General features: G+C 43.9%; 1 protein-coding gene across 9 annotated transcripts in view; it reads right to left on the bottom strand.

Annotated features, from left to right (window-relative positions):
* The window catches only part of GON4L (gon-4 like), a 109,923-nt gene that overhangs the window by 69,398 nt on the left and 27,112 nt on the right, over positions 1-13,413 (bottom strand). For all 9 annotated transcript variants that reach the window (XM_034937113.3, XM_063604640.1, XM_034937112.3 and 6 more), the window contains exons 3-6: positions 7,386-7,577; positions 2,825-3,015; positions 2,013-2,087; positions 1,152-1,202 (exon numbers count right to left, since the gene is read on the bottom strand). In XM_034937113.3, the coding sequence (XP_034793004.3) occupies positions 1,152-1,202; positions 2,013-2,087; positions 2,825-3,015; positions 7,386-7,577 (509 nt within the window). The remainder of the gene's footprint in view (positions 1-1,151; positions 1,203-2,012; positions 2,088-2,824; positions 3,016-7,385; positions 7,578-13,413) is intronic.

Here is a 13,413-nt window from a genome sequence, read left to right as displayed (position 1 = left end):
CGTTGCCCAGGCTGGTCTTGAACTCCTGGCTTCAAGCAATCTTCCTACCTCCACCTCCCAAAGTGCTGGGATTACAGGCATGAGCCACCAAGCCCAGCCTAGACCTGTTTCTTCTATCAGTCTCCAAGGAATAAAACCAGGACAGATAAAACCTATGATACATATTTTCGGTCTGTAAGGCAAATCTTCCTTACTATCAGACATATAATGAACTCCCTCATGACTATTACCTGCCTTGTAAGCACAAACTAGTCAAGTGCTTATTAAGAAGGATATAGCACAGCTCCAAGCACCAAAGAGCTTGCTGCACCAGAATACTTCAGATGTCTTCAAGTGGTTCTCAACACTTTAGTATTCAAAAGAATGAACTGTTGTGTTTTTGCCAATGCATATTCCAAGGCCCTGCCCATGGGTCCTGATTCTCAGGTCTGGGGTGGGCTCAAAAGTATGGAGATTTTTTTGTTTGTTTTTGTTTTTTTGAGACAGTTTCACTCCGTTGCCCAGGCTGTAGTGCAGTGGTGCAATCTCCACTCACTGCAACCTCCGCCCCCGGGTTCAAGTGATTCTTGTGCCTCAGCCTCCCAAGCAGCTGGGATTATAGGCGCACACCACCACACCCAGCTAATTTTTGTATTTTTAGTAGAGACAGAGTTTCACTATGTTGGCCAGGCTGGTCTCGAACTCCTGACTTCAAGTGATCCATCTGCCTCGGCCTCCCAAAGTGCTGGGATTACAGGCATGAGCCACTACACCCAGCCAAAAGTATGCATTTTTAATAAGCATGCCTGAGGGATCCCACACCGTAAGTGATTTTTATGCAACTGGCCCCTGGAACACACTATGAAAAATACTAAACACTTTGCAACATGTGTTGTAACATAAATAGAAAAACTGGTCTCACCCATTGATTTCAACCATTCCAAATGGTTATCTATCTAGCAATTCCAAAAAGCAATGCTTCATATCTACTAAAATAAACTATGATTATCATAGCTTATGATCATGTAGAAACAATTCTACTGTCTTTTATAAATATTTCTTTAAAGAGGCAAATTCAGACCACAATCTTTCCTATATTTTTCCCTATGGGTGAATTAGATCCTATTTACCAAGCTAAAAAAAAACCAACAACAAAAAAACAGAATACTTACCACTCCTTTTTCCACTACTTCCTTCAGTTTAGAGCGTGTCATTTTAGGCTCCTAAGGAGAAAAAAACAGAAAGGAAATACTCAATAAAAATCACAGCTCAGTGAGGTGGCTCATGCCTATAATCCTAGCACTTTAGGGGCCAAGGTGGGAGGATGGCTTGAGGCAAGGAGTTTGAGACCAGCCTGAGCAACATAGTGAGACACCCCCCCTACAAAAAAATTGTTTTAAATTAGCTGGGCATAGTCGCATGTTCCTGTAGTCCCAGCTACTCAAGAGGCTGAACTGGGAGGATCGCTGAGTCCAGCTTAGGAGTTTGAGTCCAGCCTTGGTGACAGAGCAAGACCCTGTCTCTAAAAAAATAATAATAATAAAATAACAAGGCCGGGTGCGGTGGCTCACGCCTGTAATCCCAGCACTTTGGGAGGCCGAGGCGGGCGGATCACAAGGTCAGGAGATCGAGACCGTCCTGGCTAACGTGGTGAAACCCCGTCTCTACTAAAAATACAAAAAATTAGCCGGGCATGGTTGCAGGCCCCTGTAGTCCCAGCTACTCAGGAGGCTGAGGCAGGACAATGGCCTGAACCCGGGAGGCGGAGCTTGCAATGAGCCAAGATCGCGCCACTGCGCTCCAGCCTGGGCGACAGAGTAAGACTCCGTCTCAAAAATAAAAATAAAAAATAAAATAATAATAATAAAATAACAAAATAAGCAAAAATTACCATGTAATTCTTATGTTTTGAAATGCTAACTTTAACCCCAGCTGCCAAACTGTTTACAAACTCCTAAGTGACCTCCTATCCTTAGCCAGTTTACAGATAACTCTGTTCCAAGACATTAAAAGAGTGATAATCAACTACTCACAAACATTGGCATATCTTCCGTCTCACTGATGGCTGCTTTCATCATAGCTACCACGTGTTCATTTGTGATTACTTCCTGGAGAAAGATGAAATTTCACTTTATGCAACAAGGGTTTGTCACCTAGACAATACTCATCTCTCCACGTAACTGTCAGACCTATGTACAGGACAAATGAGAACCATATACTCGAATAGCATCAGACTGGGGTAAAGCAAGGCAACTGAAAGCAAAGAAGGCAGAAGTAAATTTTGGCCAGAACCACACAGTTTCAAACAATGTAGCAGCAAATGAACCAATCTCATTAGCTGCTACTAGGAACAGGAATGGCTCACATAAAAGGAGATCCTGAGGTAAGTAACTATATGCTTAAGAGAAAGAGTAACAAGAGCAAAGGCTCTGCAAATAGCTGTGTTGCTACATATCAAGAAAAGTATTTACATACATACAAAGTGCAATAAACTATTAACCAGGCATCTTTTTAGACATATCGACCCACAAGAGTAAACCCACTATGAACATTATCAACATTGAATCTACTAAACAATACAGTAAATATGAAAATCAGTGGAAGGAAACGGGAACAGTTTATCTTTCCAATTAAATTCTTCTTTAACATGTGTTCATATTTCAAACTTGTACTGAGTGCAAGGAGAAAGCTATCTTAAATATGTAAAAACGTAAAATGTTCTGTCACGGGTAACCCACAAAATCGGTAATTCACGTATCAAGAGTCAAGAATTTGCTGAACATTTTTATATGCTTTCCATGAAAAAGTTCCCTTCCATTTACATAGCTGCCCCAGTCTTACTCACATGAAGGATGTTTCGGACATTGACTGCTGTTAGATTGTGCTGCTTGGCACCATCCTCCAAGGTACGGTCAAGCATGTCGTCCAGTTTCAGGTCATATGCCAAGGTCCCTTCTTGACCCCTTCCATCTCGTTTCCTCTTGGTACCCTTTTTCTTTTTTCTCCTTTTCTCACTTTCTTCATTGTCTTGTTCTTCTGCAAATAAACCAAGAACATCATCAGAATTCCAAAATAGCTGCTCCAGGAACTTAGCCCAGAAAGCCAACAGTGAAGTGGATAAATCTCAAAAGCATTATGCTGTGAAAGAAACCAGATGTAAAAGGACACATATTATATGACGGTATAACAAGTATAGAACATTTGCATAGAAGATGCAAAACTATGGAAATAGAAATCAGTGCTTGCCAATGTTTGAGAAAGGGGGATAGCAAAGGGGAATTAGGCAACTTTTGGGGTGACAGAAATGTTCCACGTTGGTTGTGGTAGCAGTTAACACAACTGTATATATTTTTCTTTCTTTTGTTTTTTTGAGACGGAGTTTTCGCTCTTTGTTGCCCAGGCTGGAGTGCAATGGTGCAATCTCGGCTCAGCGCAACCTCCGCCTCCTGGGTTCAAGTGATTCTCCTGCCTCAGCCTCCCGAGTAGCTGGGATTACAGGCATGTGCCGCCATGCCCGGCTAATTTTGTATTTTTAGTAGAGATAGGGTTTCTCCATGTTGGTCAGGCTGGTATTGAACTCCCGACCTCAGGTGATCCACCTGCCTCAGCCTCCCAAAGTGCTGGGATTACAGGCATGTGCCACCACGCCCGGCTAATTTTGTATTTTTAGCAGAGACGGGGTTTCTCCATGTTGCTCACGCTGGTCTCGAACTCCTGACCTCAGGTGATCCACTCGCCTCAGCCTCCCAAAGCGCTGGGATTACAGGTGTGAGCCACCGCACCTGGCCCAACTGTACATATTTTTCAAAACTCATCAGATACATTTTATTTTATATCTCAATAAACCTAATGAAACTTACTACATTAACAAAATGAAAGAGAAAAAAACATGATCTTAATAGAGATAGGAAAAAGCATTTGATGAAATTCAATATATGAAAAAACTCAGAAAACTTAGGAAAATTATTTCCTTAACCTAAAAAATATTTCTATGAAAAGCCTATAACTATCCTCATATATAATGAAGGAATACTGAACATTTTCCTGTTTTGTTCAGAAATAAGACACAGATGTCGACTACCACTACTACTTACAACCTACATAGCAATGAAGGTCTAGAATATGCAATAAGAAAAATTACATGTCCATTTTAAAAGCATTTGCCAAAGTGAGGCTGGACGCAGTGGCTCACACCTATAATTTCAGCCCCTTGGGAGCCCAAGGCAGGTGGATCACCTGAGGTCACGAGTTCAAGACCAGCCTGGCCAACATGGTGAAACCTCGTCTCTACTGAAAATGCAAATTAGCCGGGCATGGTGGTGTGTCCCTGTAATCCCAATTACTCACGAGGCTGAGACTGGAGAATCACTTGAACCCAGGAGACAGAGGATGCAGTGAGCCGAGATCACACCACTGCACTCAAGCCTGGGCGACGGAGCAAGATTCACACACACACAAAAAAAAACCATTTGCTAAATCAAATAAAGAAGTCTTTAGTCATGTGTCTGTGTTATGTTTCACAATAAAAAATTTAGTATTTCAAAAGAATTTTAAGGATGCCCAAACTTATAAGCTAGCATTTCCACCCAACGAAAAAGAAGTACACATGTTCAGCAAAAAATCTATAGAATGTTCACAGCAGCACCACTCATAGTAGCCCACAACTGAAAAGTATCCAAATGCTCATCAAGAATTGAATGGGGCCAGGTGCAGTGGTTTGCACCTGTGACCCAGCACTTTGGGAAGCCAAGGCGGGCAGATCATTTGAGGTCAGGAGTTCAAGACCAGCCTGACCAACATGGTGAAACCCTGTCTCTACTAAAAAAAAAAAAAAAAAAAACAAAAATTAGCCGGCCATGGTGGCATGTGCCTGTAGTCCCAGCTACTTGGGAAGCTGAGGCAGGAGAATAGCTTGAACCCAGGAGGAAGCGGTTGCAGTGAGCCGAGATTGCACCATTGCACTCCAGCCTGGGTGACGAGAGCAAAACTCCACATCAAAAAAAAAAAAAAAAAAAAAAAAAACGCTAGGCACGGTGGCTCCTGCCTGTAATCCCAGCACTTTGGGAGGCTGAGGCAGGCGGATCATGAGGTCAGGACTTCGAGACCAGCCAGACCAACATGATGAAACCCCATCTCTACCAAAAATACAAAAATTAGCAGAGGAGTGGTGGAGCGCACCTGTAATCCCAGCTACTCAGGAGGCTGAGGCAGGAGAATCACCTGAACCTGGGAAGCGGAGGTTGCAGTGAGCCGAGATCACACCATTGCACTCCAGCCTGGGCGACAGAGTGAGACTCTGGTTCAAAAAAAAGACTCTGTCGCAAAAAAAAAAAAAAAAAAAAAAAAAAAAAAAAGAAGAAGAATTGAATGGGTAACAATGGGCACAAGGAAGCAAAAAGAAAAAACAAAGAGTTGAATGGATAAAGAAAACGTAAAGCAAACCAGGAGAGGAGGCTCATGCCTGTAATCCCAGCACTTTGAGAGATCAAGGAGGGACTGCTCGAGCCCAGAAATACAAAACCAGCCTGGGCAACATAGTGAAAACTGTCTCTAAAAAATAATAATAATAAAATAAAAATGAAAATTAGCCAGGCATTGTGGCGTGCACCTAGAGTCCGAGTTGCTGGGGAGGCTGAAGTGGGAAGATCACTTGAACCTAGGAGTTCAAGCTGCAGTGAGCTATGATCATGGCACTGAACTTCCAGCCTGGGTGACAGAGCAGTACCTATCTCTAAAAAAAAAAATTAAAGAAAAGAAAACATACATAAACTATTCAAACAACAGAATGATATACAGCAATAAAAATGAACAATCTACAAGTACATCCAAGAATATGGATGAATTTCATAAAACAATGTTGAGGCCAGGCACGGTGGCTCACGCCTGTAATCCTAGCACGTTGGGAGGCCGAGGCGGGCAGATCACCTGAGGTCAGGAGATCGAGACCAGCCTGGCCAACATGGTGAAAGCCCGTCTCTACTAAAAATAAAAAAACTAGCCCTGCATGGTGGCCGTGCCAGTAATCCCAGCTACCCAGGAGGCTGAGGCAGAAGAATCGCTGGAACCCGGAAGGCGGACACTGCAGTGAGCCGAGATAGCGCTACTGCACTCCAGTCTGGGTGACAGAGCAAGACTCTGTCTCAAAAAAAAAAAATTTTGAGAGAATAAACGCAGTCACAATGCCAGGCACGGTGGCTCACACCTGTCATCCCAACACTTTGGGAGGCTGAGGCAAGAGGATCAATTGAGCACAGCAGTTTGAGACCAGCCTGGGCAATATAGTGGGGCTCCGTCTCTACAAAAAAAATTTTAAAATTAGCTGGCTGGGCCGGGTGCGGTGGCTCATGCCTGTAATCCCAGCACTTTGGAAAGCCAAGGCAGGCAGATCACCTGAGGTCAGGAGTTCAAGACCAGCCTGGCCAACACGGTGAAACCCCATCTCTACAAAAAATACAAAAATTAGCTGGGCATGATGGCAGGTGCCTGTAATCCCAGCTACTAGGGATGCTGAGGCGGGAGAATCGCTTGAACCTGGGAGGCAGAGGTTGCAGTGACCTGAGATCAAGCCATTGCATTCCAGCAGCCTGGGCAACAAAGCAAGACTGTGTCTCAAAAAAAAAAGAAAAAAAAATTAGCTGGCTGTGACGGCACGCGCTTATAGTCCCAGCTACTTAGGGCTGAGACAAAAAGATCACTTTAACCCAGGAGGTCAAGGCCACAGTGAGCCGTGATGGCACCACTACACTCCAGTCTGAGTGACAGAGTGAGACCCTGTCTTTAAAAAAAAAAAAAGGCAGTTATAAAATGTACACACATGATTCCATTCAAATAAAAGACAAAAAGACAGAACAACTGGCTAGGCGCAGTGGCTCACACCTGTAATCCCAGCACTTTGTGAAGCCAAGGTGGGTGGATCACCTGAAGTCAGGAGTTCGAGACCAGCCTGGCCAACATAGCAAAACCCTGTCTCTACTAAAAATACAAAAATTAAGCCGGGTGTGGTGGCAGGCACCTGTAATCCCAGCTACTCCGGAGGCTGAGGCAGAAGAATCGCTTGAACCCAGGAGGCAGCGGTTGCCGTGAGCTGAGATCACGCCCCTGTACTTCAGCCTGGGCGACAAGAACAAAACTCCGTCTCAAAAAAAAAAAAAAAAATTGAACCAATATATGATGCTAGACATCAGGATAGTGGTTAACCTATGGGTAGAGGGTAATTGAAAGGGAAGACAAGATGGACTTCTGGGTATTGATAACATTCTCTATCTTGATCTGGGTCCTGCTTACAAGGGTGTATTAAATTTGTAAAAATATAGTGAATTCAGGATATCTTAGGACATGTGCAGTTTTCTACATATTATACTTCAATAAACAGGTTTCATTTAATTAAAAAGAAAAAGAAAGCCTACCCATTGGAATGAAGAGTCCACCATCTTCTATCTCTTCCTCAGGTTGGTGAAACAGAGTCGTGAGTGGCTTTTCTTGAGGAGAGGCACAAACATCTGGCTGGGTTGATTTCCTGGGCTGGCTTACTGGTTTTGCAGATTGGCTGCCTGATGGCAGTGAAGGTATTTCCCCTTCAGAATTCATTTGAGGTTTCCCTGGAAGAATCACAAATATTGCTCCATACTTTGACCATTCTCAATCATACTCTGTTGTAGAATTCAGCATCTTATTATAGTGTTTTTAGGTAGACAACTTCATGAATTAAGCATATACTATATAGGAATTTTCCTCTCTTAAATCAAAGCTCAGATCCAATTTACTCATCTGTAAACTCAGAGAGTTAAACGAGGTAATTGCTGAGGTCTTTTTATTTCTAATATGCTTTCAGTTTTGCATTTTTTCCTATGAAAAATCAGACTTGTAAAGGAAATTCCTGATGACATTTTATATAGATGACCATTAACACCATATTTCATCAACTATAAATATAATCATAAAATGCCCTGACTTTGTAAATCAATTTGGCAGAGCAGAAGAGTAACTGTCACCATAAAATTGTAAATATATGGTTCTACAGTTCATTAGACAACTTTCTCACCTCAACACTTCATAAACACTCCCTTTGTGAGGGGAGTAGGTGAGGCTAGCATTAAAAAGACAGAGAAAAAAGGGGTGATGGTGCATGCTTGTAGTCCTAGTTACTTGGGGGGGCTGAGCTGGGAGGATGGCTTGAGGCCAGGATTTTGAGGTTACAGGGAGATACGATTTCACCACTGCACTTCAGACTGGACAATGCAGCAAGACCACGTCACGCAAAAAAAAAAAAAAAAAAAAAGCCAGGTGCTTATAGTCATGAGGTGGCTCATGACTATAATCCCAGCACTTTGGGAGGCTGAGGCAGGAGGATCACTTGAACCCAGGAGTTTGAGACCAGTCTGAGCAACATATCGAGGCTTTGTCTCTACTAAAAATAAAAATAAAAAATTAGGCTAGGCCAGGTGGCTCACACCTGTAATCCCATTACTTTGGGAGGCCAGGGCAGGAAGATCGCTTGAGCCAGGATCCAGGAGTTCGGGACCAGTCTGAGCAACATTTGGAGATACCTTGTCTCTACAAAAATATAGAGCTCTAAAATTAGCTGGGTGTGTTGGTACACACCTGTGGTCCCAGCTACTTAGGAGGGTGTGGTGGGAGAATCACTTGAACCCTGGAGTTCAAGGCTGCAGTGAGCTGTGATCATGCCATTGCACTCCAGCCTGGGTGTCAGAGCAAGACACTGTCACACACACACACACACACGCAAAGAAATATTCATGTAGTATTAAAAGTAGGCTGGGCGCAGTGGCTCACATCTGTAATCTCAGCACTATGGAAGGCTGAGGCAGGCAGATCACTTGAGGTCAGGAGTTGGAGACCAGCCTGGCCAACATGATGAAACCTCGGCTGTAAAAAAAAAAAAAAAAAAAATAAGCCAGGCATGGTGGCAGGCACCTGTAATCCCAGTTACTTGGGAGGCTGAGGCAGGAGAATCACTTGAACCTGGGAGGCAGAGGTTGCAGTGAGCCAAGATAGTAGTGCCACTTCACTCCAGCCAGGGCAACAGAGCGAAACTCCATCTCAAACAAAACAAACAAACAAACCAAAAAAGAATGCTGGGCACAGTGGCTCATGCCTGTAATCTCAGCACTTTGGGAGGCTGAGATGGGTGGATCACTTGAGGTCAGGAGTTTGAGACCAGCTTGGCCAACACGGCAAAACCCCGTCTCTACTAAAAATACAAAAAATTAGCCAGGCATGGTGGCGGGCACCTGTAATCTCAGCTACTTAGGATGCTGAGGTAGGAGAACTGCTTGAACCCAGGAGGCGGAGGTTGCAGTGTGCCGAGATCGCGCCACTGAACTCCAGCCTGGGCGACAGAGAGAGACTCTGTCTCAAAAAAAAAAAAAAAAAAAAAAAAAAAAAAGGGTAAACATCAGAAATCAGGCTATCAAGGAAATAGCTTGCATATATACAGAAATTCCCTGGACTACACACAAAAAATTATTTAACAGTTACCTGGGAAGAGGACTTGGGGAGCAAGAGTACAAAGTGAAAGGATGCCTAAATTTTCACTGTGTACTTTTTATATTTCTGAATTTTTTCCTTAGTTTGTGTATTACTTAGTTGAACATTTTCTTTCAAAACACATGGCCAGTCTTTATACTTGGGTCTCACTCTGTCGCCTAGCCTGGAGTGCAGTAGCATTGTTATAGCTTACTTCCATCACACCATCCAGCTAAATCTTCTGCTTTAATGGTGTTTATTCTAATAGAATTTTACTTGTTCTTCTGAATTTGACTTACATACCCTAATTTCCACTTATGCTTCTTCTTTCTTTGCCTCCTAAAAGTGAGTAGCATGATTTTAGCTTATAATTAGTTGATTTGTACTGTTCTCAGCTAATTTTGATGTTATGATCAGCCAGGCATGGTGGTTCACACCTGTAGTCCTAGCACTTTGGGAGGCCAAGGTGGGCGGACTGCCTGAGCTCAGGAGTTCGAGACCATGCTGGGTAACATGGTAAAACCTCGTCTCTACTAAAATACAAAAAATTAGCCAGGCGTGGTGGCAGGTGCCTGTAATCCCAGCTATTCAACAGGCACGAGAATCACCTGAACCGGGGAGGCAGAGGTTGCAGTGAGCCAAGGTTGCAGTGAGCCAAGGTTGCACCACTGCATTCCAGCCTGGGTGACAGAGCGAGGCACTGTCTCCAAAAAATAAACAATATAAATTAAAAAATAATAATTTTGATGTTATCAACATACAGTTCTCAGGCTGGCAGTACATAAGTTACAGATATGCTCTGAATAAGGTTTTGCTTTCTCTATTTCTCTTATTCTGCTCAGCTTCTCTTTCTGAGGTCTTTTAGCATCCAGCATATCTATAAAGGAAGGTGGGGTCCTAAAGGGCTCTAGGAAGGGGAAATAAATTGAAAAGCATTGTGGAGTCAGAGGGAAAAAAAGGTTGTAGAAAAAAGGAACATTTCCTCTAGAGTATGAAAAATGATTTTGTGGTGCAGCTGATAATGTGCTTGCAGGGACAGTTTTTTTGTTTTTTTGTTTTCCAGACAGAGTCTCGCTCTGTGGGCCAGGCTGGAGTACGGTGGCATGATCTCAGCTCACTGCAACCTCCGTATCCTAGGCTCAAGCAATTCTCCTGCCTCAGCCTTCCGAGTAGCTGGGATTACAGGCGTGTGTCACCACGCCCAGCTAATTTTTTATTTTTAGTAGAGATGGGGTTTTACTATGTTGGCCAGGCTGGTCTCTAACTCCTGACCTCAGGTAATCTGTCCCTCTAGGCCTCCCAAAGTGCTGGAATTACAGGCATGAGCCACCGCACCCAGCCCTGCAGGGACAGTTTTAAAAAGTAGTTCCAATTTTTTTTTTTTCTTGAGACGGAGTTCCATTCTTGTTGCCTAAGCTGGAGCGCAATGGCACGATCTCAGCTCACCGCAACCTCCGCCTCCCGGGTTCAAGAGATTCTCCTGGCTCAGCCTCCCGAGTGGCTGGGATTATAGGCATGCACCACCACGCCCAGCTAATTTTGTATTTTTAGTAGAGATGGGGTTTCTCCATGTTGGTCAGGCTGGTCTCGAACTCCTGACCTCAGGTGATCCGCCCACCTCCGCCTCCCAAAGTGCTGGGATTACAGGCACGAGCCACCGCACTTGGCCAAGTAGTTCCAATTTTTTTGTTGTTGCTGAGACAGGGTCTCGCTCTGTCCCCTAGGCTGAAGTGCAGTGGTACGATCTCAGCTCACTGCGGCCTCAACCTCCTGGGCTCGAGTGATCCTTCCACCTCAGCATCCCAAGTAGCTGAGACTACAGGTTCCTGCCACCATGCCCGGCTAATTTTATTTTATTTTTGTAGAGATGGGGTCTCACTATGTTGCCAAGTCTGGTCTTGAACTCCTGGCCTTAAGCAATCCTCTCACCTCAGCCTCCCAATGTACAGGGATAGGTGTGAACCACCATGCCTGACCCCAAATATTTTTTAAGTAGTAAAAATGTCAGTGGAAGAGGCTCTGCCTACGAAAGTGAATCTCTGTGTTTTGAAGGGCAATACTTGCTTAGATTTAAAAGTTCTGGTATGCTTGTTTAAAAAGTAATTTGTGGGCTGGGCATGGTGGCTCATGGCTGTAATCCCAGCACTTTGGGAGGCTGAGGTGGACAGGTCACTTGAGCTCAGGAGTTTGATACCAGCCTGGTTAATGTGGTGAAACACTATCTCAACAAAAAATACAAAAATTAGCCAGGCATGGTGGTGCACACCTGTAGTACCAGCTACTTGGGAGGCTAAGGTGGGAGAATCACCTGAGCCTAGGAGGTCAAGGCAGCAGTGAGCCGTAATTGCACTGCTGTACTCCAGCCTAGGTAACACGGTGGGACCCTGTCTAAAAAAAAGTTATGTGTGGCTTCATGCCTGTAATTCCAGCGTTTTGGGAGGCCAAGGCAGAAGGATTACTTGAAGCCAAGAGTTAGAGGTTGTAGTGAGCCATTATTGTGCTACTGCACTCTAGCCTGGGCTACAGAGTAAGACTCTGTCTCTTTAAAAATAAATAAATAAATAAATAAATAAATAAAAAGTTATTTCTAGTTGAGCCCAGTGGCTCATACCTGTAAGCCCAGCACTTTAGAAGGCTGAGGCAGCAGGATCATTTAAGGCCAGGAATTGTAGGTTGCAGTGAATTATGAGACCTCACCTGTTAAACAAACAAACAAACAAAAAACATTTCTATGCTGGGCAACTTATAGAGACCTTGTGTCTGCAAAAAGTCAAAAAAAAAAAAAAAGCTGGGTGTGGTGGTGCAGGTCTGTAGTCCCAGCTTTTTTTAGCTGGATGATGTGGCTCCTGCCTATAGTGCCAGTTACTTGGTAGGATCGGTTCAGCCCAGGAGTTAGAAGCTGCAGTGAGCTATGATCGTACCACTGGACTATCGCCTGGATGACAGGGTGAGACCTCATCTCTTAAAAATAAATAAATAAATAAAAGGTTTAAACACTAACACCTGCAGTCAAGAAACATGATTTAGGCTGGACAATGCAAACCCAGGAGGCGGAGCTTGCAGTGAGCCGAAATCACACCACTGCACTCCAGCCTATAATCCCAACACTTTGGAAGGCCGAGGTGGGTGGATCACTTGAGATCAGGAGTTCAAGACCAGCCTGGCCAACATGGCGAAACCCTATCTCTACTAAAAATACAAAAATTAGCCAGGCGCAGTGGCACATGCCTGTAATCCCAGCTACTCGGGAGGCTGAGGCAAGAGAATCACCTGAGCCCGGGAGGTGGAGGTTGCAGTGAGCTAAGATCACGCCACTACACTCCAACCTGGGCAACAAAGCGAGACTCCGTCTCAAAAAAAAAAAAAAAAAAAAGAAAGAAAGAAAAAAAAAGAAAAAAGAAACATGATTTAACAATGTATTGCCCAGCAAGGTGCGCCTGGCGCAGTGGCTCACACCGTAATCCCAGCACTTTGGGAGGCTGAGGCAGGTGGATCACAAGGTCAGGAGTTCAAGACCAGCCTGACCAACATGGGGAAACCCCACCTCTACTGAAAATACAAAAATTAGCCAGGTGTGGTGGCAGGCGCCTGTAATCCCAGCTACTCGGGAGGCTGAGGCAGGAGAATTGCTTGAACCCAGGAAGTGGAGGTTGCGGTGAGCCGAGATCATGCCACTGCACTCCAGCCTGGGTGACAGAGCAAGACTCTGTCTCAAAAACAAACAAACAAACAAACAATAACAACAACAAAAAGGTATCAATTGTAACAAAATGTCAATACTTGAAAATAATCCAACTATCTTTCTATGTATTTTCATTTTTTCTACAGTGTATATGATGCTGCTGCTTTCATAATCAGAAAACTAAAATGTTACTTAAAAGAAAGTAAAACAACAAAAACACGTACTAAACAGCAGGGCTACGGGTGATTTTTATTTTCTCCTTTAAA

The sequence above is a fragment of the Pan paniscus genome, chromosome 1 (assembly GCF_029289425.2).
Source record: "Pan paniscus chromosome 1, NHGRI_mPanPan1-v2.0_pri, whole genome shotgun sequence".
Lineage (NCBI taxonomy): Eukaryota > Metazoa > Chordata > Mammalia > Primates > Hominidae > Pan > Pan paniscus.
The sequence above is the reverse complement of the archived record's forward strand: the minus strand, read 5'-3'. Positions and strand labels throughout refer to the sequence as shown.